The following is a 19,916-nucleotide window of genomic DNA, read 5'->3' on the forward strand; positions in this document are numbered from 1 at the left end:
CTGCTAGCCTGTCTCTTCATTTTTACAAGCGCAGGTCATGTGTCGTCTATCTACCAAACAATGAACTTGGAAACAATGAAGACTGACGACAGTAACGGCACTGGCATCGTCTCTAACTGTGCTCCATCCTCCTTTTTTCAATGTGCTTTTTCATTGTGGGTTCAGATAATTGCTTGAGCTTTTAATGCATAAGCATTGTATGGCTATGTAGGTGATTTCGGCGTGGACTACATTATATAAGTCTTATAATGAAGGAACTATTTGGTATATCGGGAAAAGAATGCTATCATTGGATAGAGCATCGAAAGAGGATGTGTAAGTGACAAAAGGGTTAAGGCGGGTTAATTAGGTAATTAATTAGAGCTAAAAATGTGGAGAAAATGGGCGGGTCCGGAGCAAAAGTGGCGCTAAATTTGAAAACACCGGAAGTGGGTGGAGCTGAAGCATGGCGCCAAATCTGGAAAACCGGAAGTGTTGACGGAACGAAGCGTGGCACCAAATTGAAAACTGAAACTTGTCTCATGATGGAACTTGATTAATTTCGACAAGGAGAGGCAAAGAGGGGCGAGGGGGCGTCACTGAACTAATTGGGACCCTAAGCGGGGCTTACATCTACGTTGCAGTTCATTGCCGTCAAAATGCGGCTGCGATGGCTTCGAGATTGAGATTTTCACTTGGTGCCCTTAAAGGACTGAAAATCTGCGAATGTTAGGGAAGGCTTTGATGGGGCTACGTATGCGTTCTTTTGCATGCCTACCGGACTGAACGAGAATAAACTAAGCATGTATCCGCAAAAAAGTGTTTGCTGAAGAAGTGATTCAGCTCAGTTAGAACTGTTGCGGTTTGTTAAGCATCAAGGCAGCTTCAGCGGCAAGGGGATTTGCTATTGTAGCGTGAGCTACACTGGCCGAGGTTGTGCAGTTTCGCGTGGCTCCTGGAGAGCCATTCTGCGCATGCGCGAGGAGCAGTGACGTCACACGGCACACCGCCGCCGCCGCGCCCGCCTCGCCGGTCTGCGCATTCCAGAAGAGTGAAGTCGTAACCGCGGCAGACGGACTTGCGCCGGCGCGTGCCCAGCTGTGCGCCTCCGTGGCGCAGTAGCCAAGTCTGACGCTGCGCCGGAGCCGTTTAATAGCGCCTAATTTTGTGCGCATGCGCAGATGTATCAGTGAGGGTATACATATAGCGGGGCGTTTGCCAGTGTGGTATAGCCATGGAGAAGGAGAGTGAGATTGCTGCTCAGCGGCTCAGCAGAGCTCACGCTACGTATATCCTGGCATAGCGGAGCTAAGCCACTGGTAATTTTTCTTTTTGGCCGGAACGCCGGTGTGGGCACTCATTCTGCAATTGTTAAAGGATTCGGGCAAAGCGAGGGTTAGATTGAGTTTGTGTGGACGCCTGTTTTGGAGGCCGGCAGGGAAGCGGCCGCTCCGCTACAGCTGCGCACTGCAGAAAATATTCTTCGTGGGCCCGTTATGCATTGTCTGAAACCAACAATTCTGTCCGAGCAGTGATAGCTAATCGCTGCGGTGGCTAACGCTTATCGGCGACTACGGAGACGGCGGGCAGGCAACTGTCTTTTCGCGCCGTGCACATATTTTCGAACGAGTTTTTTTTTTAACAGAGATAGCAGGCATCTTGCGAAAAAAATTAAGCAGCCTCCTGCCGGTATATATAGCAGCTGTCCATTGTCAACTTGACTCCTTCGTTGGTATGTTGACGCGCGAAACGCTTTTCTGTCTGATACCGAGCTGGTTTATCAATTTCTCTGCAGCGGCTCAACTGCCGCCCGCAGCCTGTTTTCGTCGTTTTAGCTACTGGGACCGAATTGCAGTAAGAAAAAAAAATTCTATGGCAAGTGCTAATTAATATTTTTCAGTAAAGAAACCATTCTGTTCAATTTGTGCCTAAAGAAAAATAGCCTGTCACCTTTTTCTGTCAACTTTTATTTCTATTTGAATATTGTGTGATTCTCCCGGGATTGCTTTACTTCGCTGGTTGAAAAGGTTTGTTAAACCAATCGTCATTTCACGTCGTGTATGGTGTGGAAGGTTGTCCGTACCTATAACGGCCATTCAATTCGCGGTGTGCCAAATGAATGCACAGAAATCGGGAACTCTATAGCACCACCAACGCTTTCACATTGCTACTGCAGTCTACCTTCGAGGAAGCCAGAACAGCAAGCATGAAAAGATGTTTTAAAAAGTGCAACCCTAACGTACGTGACTCTGCCTGACGCCACCTGCTGCTTGATGTATTTTTGTTTTTGTTTTGTTGTTGTTTTTGTTTGTTTGTTTTTTCACGACAATATACTGCGCCAGCGACACTGCTTCCCTGCTCGCTCTCTGGCGTTCGGAGCGCCCCGGCGTGCGGGCGGGTCGAACGGACTCGGCAACCTGGTACTGCGCACAATGCCTTTTACACGCAGCCGATAACATTGTCAAGCCAGACACACTCTCGTCTTTCCCGCCAGTCAGTTCGCCATACGAACCGGTCTTCATTACGACACACGCGGGGCTACAATTTGAGCGAGCTGTCTCATCGCGCCAGCTGCTTTAACAAGGTCAGTTATTTCAATTGTCATATGAAGCCGTGGGAGCTGTGGAGGAGTGTTTCTATAGTCGTCTGCTTCAATTCGTTGCTACAGCAGAGGTAATTTGGTAATACGGCAAGTGTTTTCAAACTGCTTCGAATTTCCTTGCCTTTCGCATTCGGGGCTTCTTTCGCCAGACATTATTTCGAGATCGGCAAGTTTCATTTGGTTCATTTTTCTGACGGAAAAACGGGGGCCTGCATAGCGCATAACAGCTGTTTTCTGTCGTGCTCGCTGCATTGCTTAGTTATGGCGGGCAGGGGAGAATGGCAAACAGAGGGAGCTAAGAAAGCCGACCAAGCGTGTTTTGTACAGGGTGTTTCACTTAAGGCATTACACAATTTTAAAGATAGGCTTTTTGAGTTAGAAGACCGCTTTTTTCGGCTCAGCATTTTCAGCGGTGTAGTACATTAGCATAGAGCTAAGACGTGCTAACAATCGGCCTGACTAATTAATATTGAATAGTTAACTTTTTCACTATTTCTGTTAGGCGTCTTAATTATTGAGGGACGTGTAGCCCACCGCAAGTAAATATTCATATCAATTTTTTTTACAATTTCGAAAACGCGGTTGCCTTCGCGCTGTGGCACAACTTTTTTTTATTTCGATGAAAGGTTGCTTTGCCTGCAAGCTTTTCAGAGGCGCGTGTATTTCGGCGCGATGTACCAAAAATTTCTTTGGCCACAGAGCCGAGGATAACTGCGTTTTTGAAATTATAAAAGATTGATATGGATATTACTTACGGTGGGCTACATGTCTCTTAATAATTAAGAAGCTTAACATGAATAGTTACAGTTTAACTATTTATTATTAGTTAACCAGCCTTTTAGTTAGCGCATCTTATTGTATTCAGATGTATTACACCGTTAAGAATGCCGTGCCGAAAACAAGACGCTCTTCTAACTCAAGAAACCTATTTTTAAAAACAGTGAAATGTCTATGGTGAAACAGCCTTCACTCTTCTGCCTTCACTCTTGAAAAAACGTTAGAGATCACTGCAGCTACCCATATTGCAGGAATGGGAAATCATTGATGCTTTCTCGACACTCGTCGCCTTTTTCTGCCCCTCTTTGAGTCCATTGACGTTTGCTTCTTACTAATCAATTTTTCTGTCAAACTTTTTGGTCGATTAGTGATCACTCATAAAACACATTTCAATTCATTTCAAACTTTATTTTCACTTCTTTGCCTATTTTTCTACTTTTTTTTTCATTCTCGGCTGTTTTCCCATCCATTCATTACATGGACGGCCGCGCTATTTTGACGTCTTTCGGCATTATTGGCTCTAAAAAATTAACCAATCAACCTATTGACATCACTTTTTTTGCGCATCATTCTCACATTTATCTCTATCGATCACAGCCATCCCTTTGATTCTACCTCATCTGAGAAAGCCACAATCGCAGCGGACACGTTTTGGTGGCACGCTTTGGTGACACAACCCAGTCGACATGGCCTAGAAATGCTTTCGCATCAATAAATTATTGTGGCGCCAAAAGCCCATGCTTCGAACGAACGAAGCGCACGCACTGGTCTAGTCGAAGTAAGTGGTGGCTGCCCTCAGTATCTGTCTAAGGGCGTAGCGCCTTCGTTCAGAACAAGTGAATAGAGCGTGCAGCCTTCATGAGTTATAGGGAGGCTATCGAAAGCTAACTTTAATGAAACTTGAAGACAGCTTCATTAAAGCGGAGATGATCAGCGTGCACTCTTCGTTTTTCGAATCATAGTTGGAAGCGCTGCAATACGCTAGCGGACGAGAGGAACCGCACGGTCGTTTACATTTTTCGCGGCAACAAATATCGGAAAAAGGTATCACGAAAGACGTACAGGGTGTGTCAAATTCTAGAGGTCCGCGTACTGCGCGATGTCAGTGCATGTTAAAGAACCCCAGGTGGTCGAAATTTCCGGAAGCCTTCACTATGGCGTCCCTCATAGTCGCTAAACTAGACTAAAATTTCCCTGCCATAGGGCCAGCTTTTCTGGAGTGTCATTAAGAACTTTAGGTGCCTATGAAGCTACCAAAGTTCGCAGAGGTGAGAAATATACGTCATCTTTCCTGTACAGAGATTTTATCGGGTGCGTAGTAAATGCGGCACTATAGTTGGGTACAACTTTAGAAGACACGAGAGGCCCCGCCCAGATGACCGAAGCGCAGCAGCCAATTGCCTCCGCGGCTAAAGAAATAGTCCCGCTCAAAAAGTTGTGACTGCTTCTAAAACGCGTATTTCTCGGTATAAATAAGATTTGTGTATCTTGATGAGTGGTTTGGTAAAACTATCGTGATGGAAATGCTACAGCGCATGTCGGATCGCGAGAGAAAATAACTGCGTGCCTTCCACAACGCTGTGCGTCGTCTGCTACGGAGCGAGATCGACGGCCCCGAACGACACTCGAACGATGCGCTGCTAGACGCTCGGCTATCTTATCATACTGCTGCCAACGATCGATCGTTTAAGCACTGAGCTGGCAGCAACGAATCTTTGCGTTGGAGGTTGCTTTCGGAAATCTTTTCTGTTGAGGAACTCGTAGGTTGGTTTCATCCGCGCACGCTTTTCTCATTTATCCTAATAGTTTTGCTCCATCACTTCGCCACGTCGCGGCCGCCGCGGTGGCTGAATGGTTACGGCGCTCGGCTGCTGTCCCTTAAGACGCGGGTTCGATCCTTGCCGCGGCGGTCGAATTTCGATGGAGGCGAAATTCTAGAGGCCTGTGTAATGTGCGATGTCAGTGCACGTTAAAGAACCCCAGGTGGTCGAAATTTCCGGAGCACTTCACTACGGCGTCTCTCGTAGCCTGAGTCGCTTTGGGACGTTAAACCCCCATAAACCAAACCTAAACCAAACTTCGCCAGGTCCGACGAGAAACGCAGGGGCACAGTACACAAACACGCCCGCCGCTCACAGTAGGTACCAGACTTTGGTAAACTCTCCTCGTCGTAACTTCACTTAGGAGCTAAACAAAGCACCATAAAACAAACATGTACGATGTTTGCTTGCAGCGGTGAGTCGCCGCGGGACCCTGTTTCCAGACGACGCGCAGCGCAGCGTCACCGACGTTCGCTGTTATCTTTTTTCGTCGGCTCACGGCTCAGAACAAACGCACGCGGCACCAATTGTGCATCGTAAGCTCGCAATAATATTTACGGCATGACAGACGCCCACAAACAATTCGAATCCACTCTGACGAAGGGAGACGCACACCGCTGACGCGACTCGGCTCAGTTCGAAGCGAGGCGGCCATGTTAGGCATATTCTCCGTCGGCGGGGTCACCGGCCGTCCGACTCATGACGTCGCTTGAAGTGCGCGCCTATTGGCCGAGGCTCGTGTGCATCCGCCTTTGAGGGGCAAATGCCGCTGCCTTCTAAAGTTGTATTCTACTATAGTAGTCTGAGAATGAGTCCCTTTGGCCTGGCATCTTTGGACGTAACCTGTACGTAGGTGCAGTGGACCGAATACAATAGAATATGATATTTCGGAAGCCAATCGAGAATTTTTTTAACAAATGCGCTTAGGTCTCTATAAACATAACCCATTTACATAATGTATTTTTGCTGGTTAACCACATGATATGAATTAAAAAAACTAAATTTCGCAACAGAAACGGAAACATGTCTTAGATTTCACCCATCTGCTATGCAACACATTTTTTAAACCTAGGCTCAAATTTGGCGACACATCCTGTGCGAATGTACAATATTAAACGGTACATCCAGCTTGACTTTAAACATTCTGCTTTAGTATATGCGCATTTGAAGCCCAACCTGTTTCAAATCAAGCACTTGAAAGATGTCCTTGAAATTTCGCTTTGTTTCTGCTTCTCTCAATAGGGAATCACCGAAAGGATAAAGATGGCCGCTGAAGTCTTCCGTGATATAGAAGGACTGCATCTGGGCAAGCACTTCCCGCATGACGCGGTTCTCTCCGCTATCGCATACAAGCCAAGACCAGCAGACATATTTCTCGCAGGATACCCAAAATCCGGGTCCACATGGACCCACCGCATCATCTACAATATCCTGATGGATGCGGAGGACCCCAAGGAACCCCTGGACTATTTCATCCGACTGCCGTGCATTGAATTGCAAGGTGCCGAGGCCGCACTTTACGCTCCGAAGCCCTCCGCCTTTAAGACGCACCTGCCCTTCAATAAGACCCCTTACGCGCCAGAGGCGAAGTATGTCTGCATTGCAAGGAATCCGTACGACACCTGCGTTTCGTTTTACTACCACACCAAACACATGCCGGCGTACAAATTCGACACCGCCACTTTCGACGAGTTCTTCGAGCTCTTCCTCCAGGGTCGAGTTGATTACGGAGATTACTTTGAGAACGTGATGTCCTGGTACAGACAGCGAAACGAGCCCAACGTCCTTTTCTTGACCTACGAGGAACTCAAGGAAGACACGCGTGGACATGTCCTCAAGATCGCTGCCTTTCTAGGGCCTGAGAGGGAGAAGAAGCTCAAGGAAAACCCGGAACTCCTCGAACGTATTATTGAGAAGACTAGTTTAGAAAATATGAAGAAAGTATTGAACTTCAATGGCCACCAGCATACTATGCTTGATGAGTCAATGCTTGAAAGAGTGAGGCCGGAGCTGAAGAAAGGACTTGGCACTTTGCTTGACTTCATCAAAGTCCCCATGACTGGCGACTTTGTGCGTAAGGGACAAGTCGGCGACTGGAGGAATCACTTCTCACCTGAACAGATTCTAAGAATGAAAGAGAAGATAGCGAAGGCCACCACAGGAAGTGACCTGATGAGTCTCTGGAAGGATGTTGACCTTCCGTGAGTGTGCAGTGTTGAGTGTTTCAGTGACAAGCTTTGAAATCTGTGTAGCTGATAACGACAGCTCCTGCTCCCGACTGCCTTTTCATGACAGGGTGCTGTAATTCAGAACATTATATAAGCCAATGCCATCCAGCACCACAAAGATTGATAGAGGACAAAACCGGAAAGGTTTTTCTAGTCTCTCAGCCAGAACCCTGCTCTTCCTGAGTGCATGGCATCAGCTACAAACCTCTGAATAGATGCAGAATGTCCTGAAGGCGTTCTGAATAACATTTTTTTATTGAAAATGGTAGTTAATTACGCAATCTGCGTGCCGCATGCAGCGGTAATGGCGAGTTTCAAATTAATTTGTGAGGATACGGACTATAATAACTAAACTCTGATCGAAATTTTTAACCATGTGTCTTAACACGAGTATAGAGCAGACCAGATGAGTAGAGCTGTTCCGGTATAATGGGTGAAAGTAATTGAGCAGTTCGTATAAGCAGACAAGTCAGGCTGAGCCCTGGAAAGTCAGAACACACAAAACAACGTATGGCTTAAACACCCTACAGAACAAAGCTTCTATGGCTACCTAACCAATTAAATTACAAGCGCATTGAGCGTGAAATGTTGACTCCAAAAAGATTGCAGTATTTGAAAATGCGTCCAGCATTTTTCATACCTTTGTTGCTTCTCTGTGCCCTTTGCCGTCAATATATATCACTTGCGTTTATTTTTAATGAATGCCTAAAAATATATACGCTTTATTTGGTTTTTGCCTGACACAGCGTTAATTGTGTGTTTTCTTGTAATTAATATCAGTGAATGGCACGAAGATGTCAACACAAGGGTTGTTCATAACTGTTGCCTTTTCAGTTTCGGGCAAAGAAACTGAAGAACTACAGTGTGGGGTTGCGGGTACTGACAGCATCTTTTTAAGCAACGACTCAGACTGGACCGCGTTGATGATATGGTGTGGTGCTCTGATGTAGAGCGACATTATACTTGTTGTCAGGTTACAGCTATTAGTGCCCTGTTCCTGGGTTTTACAACGGTGGTGGCAACTTTGTAACCGTAAGACCGTCAGGTGGAAAGCGGAGGGGGGGGGGGGGGGGGGGGGGAATTTTCTCGCGGAGTCAGACATGCTGCCACGTCAGCTACAATTGTCAACTTATAGAGCCGTTCAAACTGGTTCACCTATAGACACCCTTGCAAAAATTTCTTTAGGCATTCTATTGACTGTCCATTTACTTCTGTCTATAAAGTATCTAGACTGTCTACAAACAAACCCTAGAGAACAGTCTATAGGCAATACAAATTCTATACACAGTATATAGACGATCTATAGATTCATGGCCATACACCTCTGATAGACTTTTGTCTATATACAGTATATAGACTATGAATAGAAAAAAGAAACATGTATAGGAAGGCAATAGAGTCTATAAGAAGTCTGTAGACTGTCTATAGACCATTTTTGTAAGGACAGGTCTGCCTGAAAAAGCGTTCTCAAATGCTTTGGCATGCTAACGAAAGAAAACCGAGCACTGTAGCATTCACCGACGCAGATGATACCCCAAACGCCTACGGCACTCACGAGCTGTTTGTAAACACCGTGTTGGCTTACAAAATTACATTAGGGCGCAATTATCAAATCACCGCGCTGAATTAACGTGGAAACAGTGACGACCTACTTTAACTGTGCCCCCTGATTCAAAGTAGATATTCCTCATTTTTATAGGTCTTTCAACCCATAAAACGAGCAATGCCAAACACAAATGGCCAGCTCTGCAAAAGCGTCTTTACACAAATATAAAGAATGAGGCCGGCCGCTTGAACTGGGCAAACCGGACTGCAGGCCGGACGTTTTGAAGTTCTTAACCACACGTTATTTTACAGCGCAGCCGTTGTGTCTCGCTCAGTGGTCTCAGTGGCGACCATTTTTGAAGCCTCGAATCGGAGATGGCGAAAAGGAAGAAAAGGAACCATGAAGCACAAGGTGCTTCCATTCGACAGGTGGCGCCCTTCGTCGGTGATGACGAGCGAGTTTCTCCTCAATGCGTCGTGCATGGGATCGGTGACCAAAGGCGACATACCGCAACACTAGCGCAGCGACATCGCCACTGAGCACTGCCCTTCTAAGCACGCGTGTTCCTTGATATTCGCCGCAATGTTTCCACTCATTTCGTGTAAATACGCATGCAAGGCGGTGGCAGTTGACGCGAAACACCTCCCTAATGTACTTGTGCAGGGTATGTTGCTGGGCTAGTTGGTAGTTGTAGAACACCATGGAATCACAACGCTGGTAGACAAGGACACACACGCAATTGCATAAGTGTGTGTGACCTCTCTGTGTCCTTGTCTGCCAGCGCTGCGATTCCATGATGTTCTCCCTAATGCGACGCAGCTGTTGCGTCCCGCTAGGGGGGTATTTCGCGCCGACTGCCTACGCATTGCAAGTAATTATGTCGCGTCCGGCGTTTCTTCAATTTCGGTACCCGAAATTCGAAAGGGAACTGTTCTCAGCTTCACCAGACTCTTTACGTCTTGCCAGAGAAAAAGCCGCGTCATGTCGAGAAGGCTTTCGCGCTGATCGTCGACGCCTTGCATGCGTAGTTGCGTCGATCAAGGTGAACTATACGACGCGAATATCTGGGAACCCGCACATGCTGGGAGATGCAGGACCACCTCTACGGCTACCTCTATGGTTCTCATAAAGCATAGCCGCCTAATGTAATCACTAAAAATTCATTGATCGATTTCAGGTAATTAGGTACCTAACGTTGACACTTCCCACTTCACTTTGTGTCCCCCTGGCCACATAAATTATGTGCACAGGTAGATTTCACGTACCTTATTTCCTAGCTTTAGGAAATCCTTAAAGCGCAGTCTTTATCACCCAGTAGTTTTGCGAGAAGGGTAATAGAAATGATCACTGGAAAATCGAACAGCCAAAAAGCGCTCCGAATCACAAACTTCCCACATAAATACTATACCACCGAAGGACATGCAGTCTGTCAAATTCGGAGAAAAAATTAAGTTAGGGACCAGATTAAATAGGTTTACCTGCAAAAATGGCCATAATTGGATAGGAACAGCCTTGAAAAAAAAAAAGAAACGGGTACCTATCTGCCTCATATACAGGTGCACTAAGCCCAGCCCGCCTGAAGAAACAAGCCTGAAAACGTTATCGTGCCACATCAGCTTGAATTTGGAGGCCGATATAAATGTCGTAAAATTCGATGAGCTCTCCAGAGATGAGATCTCTTGCGCTGTGGAGGACCTGCAACTGCCTGCAACATGCCTGCAACAGGACCGAAAACAGGCCTGTACCCAACGCATTACCTTGGCAAATCTGATTTGATATACTCATTACAGGTGAATAATGCTTACGGTCAAACATTCTAGCGCAGCCAAGAAACACCGCGAGTGGTTTTAGAAGTGGAGGTCTAAGAAACATAATAAAACACTTCTCATTAGCGTTATTTATAGGTGCTGTGATATTAAGTTTATATTCCGTTAGCAAAGCAACTGTTCAAAACACACTTCTACTCATCAAAGTAGTTGCTTGTACACTGAAGTAGGCTTTCTCAAGAAAAATTATCCAGTCAATATAAACTACAATCCTTGGATTGCGCCCTTTACGGCTGATCCTTAAGGGTAACGGAGTGGATTCCAAGAGAAAGTAAGCGTAGCAGGGGGCAGCAGAAGGTTAGGCGGGCGGATGAGATTAAGAAGTTTGCAGGCAAAGGGTGGATGCAGCTGGCAAACGACAGGGTTAATTGGAGAGACATGGGAGAGGCCTTTGCCCTGCAGTGGGTGTAGTCAGGCTGATGATGATGATAATGATGGTGGTGGTGGTGGTGGTGGTGGTGGTGGTGGTGGTGGTGGTGGTGGTGGTGGTGGTGGTGGTGGTGGTGGTGGTGATGATGATGGTGATCATGATGTCAGACAGGGCAGGCCACTGTATGTTTTCCCGTCAGCGACAGTACGGTAGAACACGTCTGGCTACCTTCAGTGAAGTTTCTGTTGCCCTCTGTCTATCGTTCTGAAATCCGACGAACTTTTGCTGTGATGCAAGTCAAGATAAGTATACATCGTTTCTGTAATTTACAAAAGATGGGTTTCTGAAATACATAAAGTATGCATATTTTACAGTTAATGGACTCATCAACGTATCTCTGAAACAATGTAAACAGTTAAGATTACCCTCGGGCGTCTCACAAAAGCCCAGAGCAAAATATTCTTCAGCTTTTCTTCGAGCTGCATGGCAATAAAGCAACGATTTTCAAGTGCTTAAGTTTTGGTCTTGTTTATTCGTTTATTCAATTGTACAGATACGCGCAACACTTTAAGGTATTACTACAAATGGTTACAAAAACAACGTTGATCGCGTCAACAGCTCCAATATTTATTGAGGAGATGAAAATATTTACTGAGAACATTAAACAAAAATTTACTTTCTTTTTCCTTCAAGCCCAGCACAAGAAAAGAACGTTATCGGACAAATAACAGGTGGCTGCGACCGAAAGAAAAACAGGGAGTAAAAAAAAAAAACACCAGCCTAGCTAGACTCGAAGGAGCAGCAATCTTATCTTCAACTATCGTGTTTACTCGACTGATGCCCTTCCTCTAAATTCCGTAAACGGACAGTACCTGCAGCGCAATGCCTTTCAACGTCATATTCAAGCACTGATAGTAAAGCCCGGCTTTTACTACCTCTCAGCACCGCGTGTCATATTCGATCGGAATATCTTTCCACAGGTTCATTACATCACTTCCTGCTGTTTTCCAAGCTATGTAACGCTTCATTTTGGCAATCTGCTCACTGTTGAATGCTTGCTTCCAGTCGCCCACAGCCCCTTTGCGCGCAAAGTCGCCCTTCATTGGTTTAGCGAAGTAGGTCTTGAATGCCTCTAACCCTTTGAGTTGAGCCGAGTTCCATTCCTTTTTCGACGGAGTGTTGACAGAGCCGCTGCTGTTTGGTCCCCCATTGTCCCCCCGGCTGCGTTTCGCGTCGAACTTGGCATTCAGAGCATCTTTCATGTTTTCAAACGAAACGGCCTTCACAATCTTCTCCAAGAGGGCCTGGTCTTCTCGAAGCTTGCTTCCGTAATTCTTCCCCATGAACTCCGCGACGCGGAGCACTGCGGTCTTGGTGTCGCGCTTAATGTCCTCAAAAGTGAGGAACAGCACATTGGCGTCATTGCGATGCTCGTACCAGGATAGCAGGTGGTCGCAGTAGTCGCCGAAGTCGACCTTACCTGCCACGAACTTGTCAACGAACTCGTCGAAAGTACCGTTCTCGAAGTGGTACATGGGGAAGTTCCTTGTGTGGTGGTAGAAGGAGACGCAGCAGTCGTAAGGGTTCCGCACCACGTAGATGTACTTGGCGTCGGGCGAGTAAGGATGCATGTGGAAGGGCAGATGTGTCTTGTAAGCTCCGGGCTTCAGACCATATGTAGCTGCGTCGGCTCCTTGGATCTCTAGGAACGGCAAACGCAAGATTGCGTCGGTTTTATCCTCGGGTAAGTCTCCATTCATGAGGATGTTATAGACAATCTGTTGCATCCATGAAGTGCCGCATTTCGGATAAGTGACAATGAACAGGTCTCCAGGTTGCGGCTTGTACGCCAGTGTGGAACGGACGGCATCCTCGGGGAAATGCTTGCAGATATGGAGGCCATCAATATACCTGAACGCCTCGCTAGCCATTGTTGTCTCAGTCCGGTCTTGGGTTGCAAGTAGGGGCACTGGTTACGTGGCAACTTTCTTCACTGAAAGGCCATGGGAAAAAAAATAAACGTCATGAAGACGACATCTTGTTTTTTTTCTGGGATTCACAAATAACAATGCTTACGAAATATATAAAGAGCAGCATGTTTTGTTTTTCTTTAAATTTTGTACAAGAAAGCAATCTTCTAGGGAACTGTTCAAAGCAAGCTTTTCTTTATCTACAACTTTTCTCGCATGCTTAGTTGAATCGTATACTTGGTGTGAAGATTCCCGTGCATTCCGAGCGATATTACTTCATCACTTTCTTCATTCAGTCTGGCATTTAACCCTTTAATGCTCAGCATCGTCATGGAGCAACAGCTCAAGTATCTTTTTCACATACTACATGAGCTTTGATCATTATTTTGCCGTGTATATTAAAATAAGGCCATTTTAACTTGATAACATTAAAAAATACAGTAGGTTCCACTTCTCTTTCTGTAAACGATGCATTGAATCAGGTCGGCTGACCAGCCTTCACAGAAAGAAAAGAAGAGTGATGGCTTGAGAAAGTGTGGGGGGACACTTGTTTTAGGACCTAAAAATGACCCAAAAATCAATTTTTAAAAATGACATTTTTGGAGCCTTTAGTCATTATTCTTCAACTCTACCAGTTTTCTCCTCCCGGAAACCGGTATTTTGACCATAAAATTAAATTTATATCACTGTGTGGGCTCAATTTGTGCAGGAGCAGGCGATTTAACACCATGAAAATTTTGGACACCTGGCTGTCCTAGTACGTCAATACGTCAATATCTCAACGTCTAGGACAGAGAGACATGTCATACTGTTTGCTAAGGGAAGCTGAAGGCACAATGTATGCAATAATCTAAGCACAATTGTTCAATCATGCTTCTAGAATTTTTGCAAAGTTTATCGATGCACGATATTCACACTTTGAATGCTGCTATTCTAAGTGCTGTAAAGTTACTAATGAGGGCAAAATAGAAAAACTGCTTCAATTATTGCACTCTTTACTCATCATACTATGTAGTCATGGGTTACAAATTATTTCTTTATTGAGCTGGTTTTTTTTTGTACTGAGGTACTAATGACTAATTGAAATTATTTTAGGAACTAATGAATTAATTAGAAAATCAATTTCATATTTGAAATCAGCATAAAAAATGAGCAAGTTGACACAGTTTCATTAGGATTAGACTAAAAATAAGGAAAATAGGTCTAAGACCAGTGTCCCCCCTTAAAGTGAACAAAGTGCTCTTAACGAGAAGCCTCACTGTGAAGTAGCAAATAAAGCTAATTTTTGCTGACTGCATAGTTATGTTTCATTATGAATTATAAATTGATATTTCAGTTTTTGGCTCCGTCAACAGCAACAGAAACATTTTAGGCCCAAAAGGGTTAAGGGCGCAGATGCTCCGCCATTCGCTGTTCGTGATAACCACGCAAAAGGCTGAAAACATGCTTTTCTTCCAGAGACTCACTATAGAAGCTTGATATATACCGGACCCTTTATTATTTTAACATTTTATCCTATAATGAGCACAAGATTCGCCGATGGTATTTGTGCACTGTATTGCACAGCCAGGCTGATGTTATGTAAATTACAAAGCTGAAAAAAACATTGTCTAAAATAAACAATTACATTTTTTTTAATTGTTGGATTTTGGTCTGAGATTATACTGTGCAATTGAAGGCCAGCCAAATCGATGACGAGCCCTAAGAGCAAAATTGCAGAATCGGCAAGTTCGTTTGAAATACTGAAGACGTAAATGTGCCTTAGAAACCTCGTTAACATGGCTTTCCTTAGTTGCTTGTTGACAAAATTAGCCACTCACTTTTTAAATCCAGATTATAGAAATGTAGTCTATTTCAATATGTACAAGTTTATAAATTTGGATAGCGGGAAGGCCACTGATAGAGCTTTCAAAAGCGTATTTGTGACATTCGATATTTCGAGCCACTATGCCAATTCGGGAGATTGTTGTACCATGCTGGCCTTTAATTTAGAAGCCCTAAAACTTTAAATATACTCTATCACCCTATAACTATATACTCTTACCGCATCGATGTATTTTTGCTCTGTTAAAATTTTCTAAGATTTAAAAGTCACTCTTTATTCACACGCCTGTAGGAGTACATTTAGTATTAGGACACCCTCAAATAGATCAGCTACTGTACGAGCCTAGTATAGCCAGCACTTCTATTCTAGTTAAGTTTAGTTTAGAGTCTAGTTTAGTCTCCATTTATTGTCTTCATTAAATATTTGCGGAACCCCTTATGCAGACAGCTTTAGTAATTAGAACAACATGCATCACCAACTAGCACGGTAACTTACTCTCCTGAATCTTCGTTCCACGGACCTATTTGCAGTTACCGCGCAGTGACACTTTTCCATAACTTGTTCCGGCCCATGTGTGCCGCTTTTATGGTTAAGACAAATGCTTTAGTGCCGAAAATCAAAGCTTTCTAGATATATAGCTCCCGTCTTATAATACAACATGAGCGAACAAGAAAACTTTTTTTTTTTTGCTGCGGTGATGGGCATTCCTAAATGAACTGCATAGTACTAAACTTAGAAGTCTAAATTTTGCGCAAAAAGCTGCGCAAATTCTCTAAACACTTTGTCTGAGATTTCTGTTCAATGAGACGTGACATGGGTGGCCTGATGCCTAGTTTCAGCTCTCCGCATCTAAACTCTTCGATCAACCGGCCTAGTCGCCGCATGACGTGCTTGCGGTACTCTCAGTAAGCCAAAAGCGCCCCTCTGTAAGTCGGTAGTGGACTTCAAATATCGCGAGCACTGTAGTTTGTATGGAAGTGTCATAATTCTTGAAGCTTCCTCCGAATTTTTAATACTTAAGTTTGACCACAAATACTCACCCTTGCGTCTGGTGTCGGAGTCTTTGGACAAGCTGCACGGCGTTCGGTTTTAGTCGGCGCTAACCTGGCGTACAGTAGCGCTGTCCTATTTTGATCGGCACTGTCCTTCGGTAAGAAACTTTCGCTAGATCCCGCAGCCTCTCGTGCTCGATTGATCAGAACTGACTAACTCCGATCGAGCGAGCCACAATTTTGATTGGTAAACACGCAGCTGTTGTTTTTGAGATCAGAAACGACAGCGCGGGCGCGTGCAGGCAGTATGCCGATTTCTATCTCTACAACGCTTCTTATCAAGAAAACGGACGCGATTCGAAGGCTGGATTGACCTGATTGAGGCTTCGAACCAGAACAAAAGTTACAAGTGCAGTGGAAGAACATGCCTGCTTTTGCGAGCGACGCACCTGTTCCCGCTACGGGCTTTGTGAAGTTTCTTTTGTAGGGACAATATTTTAAAGGGTTTTCTTTTTAGTTCGTGATATGTGCCCTATCTGTCACTCCTCATTACTTTCTTTTATAACTGGACCTCAAGTCAGAGGTCAATAAAAGATAGCGTACAAAATGAGGCCCTAGATTTGGACAGAGCTCGACAAAAGCACAGTACAGGCCTCTTTTATGCGCTTTTCCACAACAGTCCTTGTATCTTTCTCCAGGCGAAATTTTCGGAAAAGTTAAGAATATAGCTTATAAACTCATCAACGGCTGCAGCTTTGGAAGCATGTAGTTTATCAGGGATCAGTAATCTTATTGGAGAATAAAAACACGCAGCAGCGCCGCCAACGTTCATTGAAATGTTTATTTTTTAGCACAGCTAGAACCTAAACTAAGCAACTGTGAGATTAAATACTGTGATCTTTCGGACCGTTTCAATGAATGTCTCAGGCCAGTGCAAAAGTAGTGATTCAGCAGGTGCTGTAGCATATGCAGCTCTGATGATGATGAAAAATATATTTGGAAAGTTTGGGACAGGCAATAATAAGGTACAGAAGTCGACAGATAATGTCGATGAAATGCAACGTAAGCCTTGAAGGCGATGCCAAAAAAATTATACACTGTGAACTCAGAGCGTTTTCTTAGAGGGCACTATCTTATACTAATTTATTTGTTTTAGGTGAGTTCAGTATCTTCTAACAGTGTGATATTTTTCTGCCGGCTAACAAAAGATGGGAAAAAAATTCAAAACAGTCAGCATGCTATCGTGTGCTCCCCGATATCCTTGCACACAAAAGTTGCCGCCATTACGTATGTATTTTTTTTTTCAAATTATTTAGCGCTGTTTGTTCCTTCGATAAAGAAAATGAATACACAGTGCCTAGGGCGTTACCTTTACAAATTCTAGTAATTTGGCACTGCTCTTCTAACATTTCCAAGATTTTTAGGACATCTAATACATGCGCCTAAAAAATTTGCCACTGGAATATTTCGCTTGGACACTGAATATGGTTGGTTTTTCAAGCCTTGATATATTATTTAGATCGAAAGATATTTGGTTTCAGTCCAAATTATAGATGTCGCCTCAAAAGCGTCAAGGAAATAATCCCACCCAGAGAAAAAAACTTTTAAAAAACCTGCCTTGAATACTAACTGATAGAGGTTTGGCAAAGCCAAGTATGTCCTGAGCGCGGAGCCTTCGCCTGCACTGCCATATGTTTAGTCTTTTTTTTACGTTTTTAGGGTTCCCCAAAAAATTGATTTTGGGCGGAATTTGCTCGCTAAATGCGAACAAATCGCCAGGTATGAGCCAGCAGTTTCTCCTATTTCTCTTTAATAAAATCAGGAATTTTTATAAATGCAGCTGAGTAGAACTGCAAGGTATTATGCTAGGTTCCCATTGTAAGAAGATCTGCGTCTCCTCTTCGATCTCAAGAAGAGCTTGGTGCAAAATTCAAGCTCATTAAGCAGAAAAATATTGGCGCTATCAGCTGACAGTGGTAGCAGGTATATTACTCCTCGTTGTTTCCACTGGTTTATGGAATCGAGCCTTGACAGGCTTCCACAGCACTTTGCAACTGATTTCGCCGTTTTTGTTTGTTTGCTCTTTTAACGTCTTCGAAAAGAATAACACCGTAAAAAACAACGAGGATAAGGCTAAGTTACCAGCTTTTTAAAAGTCAGTACCAACTTTCTACATTATTGTTACAACGTCTTCTAACCTTGCGCACTTTTTCCTTTCATTCCAGGTTGTGTCACTCGAGAATATACAAATAATATGTGCGACATATTTTGACGGATAAAGACAACGAAGGAATTCTAATAGTATTAGAAGTACCGGCCCCAATAGAGCTCAGAGAACACTCGCTCAACCTTACAAAACCCAAAAACGTTATCCTTCATTCGTTAGGTCGTATGCGCCTAGAGCTTAAATGGCACATTTGATCTGACATATTCGTTTAAATTTGTAAGGCTTCTCGCATAACTTTTTGAGTAATTTTGCAAAATATACGTCCAAGAAAGGCAGCGAAAATCAGACTCAGATACGCTTCTTGTTGTTTGTTTCCTTTACCACACAAGCGCAATCCTATTCACACTAAAAGAAAACCTTGCGCCCCAAAACAACACAACTGGAGCCGGAAAGACAAAACCGTGCATGAAAAGGCTCCGTCTCACGCTCTAAGGTTAATCTTAGCCTAATTTATCGTGTCTTGATCCTGCATCTATGAAAAGCGTTCGCACGTAGCGTTGCAGTTAACCTTGAACTGACCTTTAGACACCAATGAATCGACCAACTTTCGAAAGTCCACCGTGTGCTAATTGACGGAAGTGATTTTTCAAAGTGGGGCTTGAATAATAATGCAGTTGAGCGATCGAAGCGGCATTGTTTCAGGAGACGAAAGAAACTGGGTAGGATTCCGTGCTCTCAGATTGGCATTCAGTGTCCTGCGCGTAAAAGTGGATACAGGCAAACTTTGGAACGCGCTGTCACACAAGGTCACAGCGCGAACAATGAAAACCCACCGTCGCTGTAAACGAAGAGACCGCTGTTGCTAGCTGCTGCAGCCTTTTAATTTAAATTTTTCGCCAAGTTTCATTCATGAATCCATTGCCATTATCTTGCTCCCTTTTTGAAGTCCGACGCATGCATGAACGCATCCGGTTCTCCATCAAACATGGCGGTAGTGGTGGAGCTCACGGATTGCTGGCGAGAAAGACAATAGGTTTTGGAGAAAGAACATACGTTCGCAACTTCACTTATTATGATAATTTTAGAGTACTCATGTAGAAAGGTGATGTTGGACTGGCCGACGGTATTCCTCGTGGTCGTTTCTACGCTGGGCCTCAAAGACCTCGTTTCCTCCGTTTTGCCCTCTCCTCTAAAACATCGATTTCTTGAGCCCAAAATTGAGTGGTAAATGCCGAATAGCCGGAGCATTTAAAAGGATGTCAAGAAGACTGCACCTGGAGCGTTCCAAATGGTAGCGTCAGGATCCCCAACAGCCCCTCACAAACAACGTCGAACTTTGGAAAAGACCAGCGTGGAAGACGAAGAACTGAAACATGTCTAACCGTGCTTTTTGTAAATGCTCGCTTTCGAAATGCCTGTGCGCTATTCTAAAAGTAATTTTGGATTAGCTGTTCTCTGGGCAACACGCGTTTACCACAGATTGAGGTAGATTTTTAAACGTTTGGAGAAGATTTTAAAAAAAAAACGCAGCTTTCTCGGGCTTCAGGAAGTCTGGAAATCTGAGACCTATTAAGACTTTGCATTTTTTAGACGAAATCTGTAACGCCGCTTCAGGGCCTACTCCGCAATCTCATCAATGTCTAAAGGTCATGTGAGTAGACTCTTAAAGAAGTGAGAAACTTAACTCCGGATTTAAACCAAACATTCTGCTGCTTCACGTTCTTGTGCTGATCAACGCACAATCTGCCGCCAAGAAGAAAGGAAATTCCTAGGTGTCGAGCTTGGGCGATGAGAATGATGATTGGGAATCGCTG

General features: G+C 44.3%; 2 protein-coding genes across 4 annotated transcripts; one reads left to right on the forward strand and one right to left on the reverse strand.

Moving 5' to 3' along the window:
• Positions 1-2,314: 2,314 nt before the first annotated feature.
• LOC144133113 (sulfotransferase 1E1-like) lies at positions 2,315-8,147 on the forward strand. Of its 3 annotated transcripts, none has more exons than XM_077665969.1 (2): positions 2,315-2,563; positions 6,421-8,147. In XM_077665969.1, the coding sequence occupies exon 2, from the start codon at positions 6,442-6,444 to the stop codon at positions 7,381-7,383; it is 942 nt and encodes a 313-aa protein (XP_077522095.1). In that variant the 5' UTR covers positions 2,315-2,563; positions 6,421-6,441; the 3' UTR covers positions 7,384-8,147. The 3 variants fall into 3 exon arrangements, with proteins under 3 accessions (XP_077522095.1, XP_077522096.1, XP_077522097.1); XM_077665970.1 differs by lacking the exon at positions 2,315-2,563 and adding an exon at positions 2,570-2,668; XM_077665971.1 differs by lacking the exon at positions 2,315-2,563 and adding an exon at positions 2,582-2,652.
• A 3,350-nt stretch (positions 8,148-11,497) lies between these two features.
• Positions 11,498-16,156, reverse strand: LOC144135385 (sulfotransferase ssu-1-like). The gene is made up of 2 exons (XM_077668053.1): positions 15,984-16,156; positions 11,498-13,141 (listed from the first exon to the last, which is right to left on the reverse strand). The coding sequence occupies exon 2, from the start codon at positions 13,077-13,079 to the stop codon at positions 12,087-12,089; it is 993 nt and encodes a 330-aa protein (XP_077524179.1). The 5' UTR covers positions 13,080-13,141; positions 15,984-16,156; the 3' UTR covers positions 11,498-12,086.
• Positions 16,157-19,916: the final 3,760 nt, after the last annotated feature.

Source organism: Amblyomma americanum, chromosome 5, assembly GCF_052857255.1.
Source record: "Amblyomma americanum isolate KBUSLIRL-KWMA chromosome 5, ASM5285725v1, whole genome shotgun sequence".
NCBI lineage: Eukaryota > Metazoa > Arthropoda > Arachnida > Ixodida > Ixodidae > Amblyomma > Amblyomma americanum.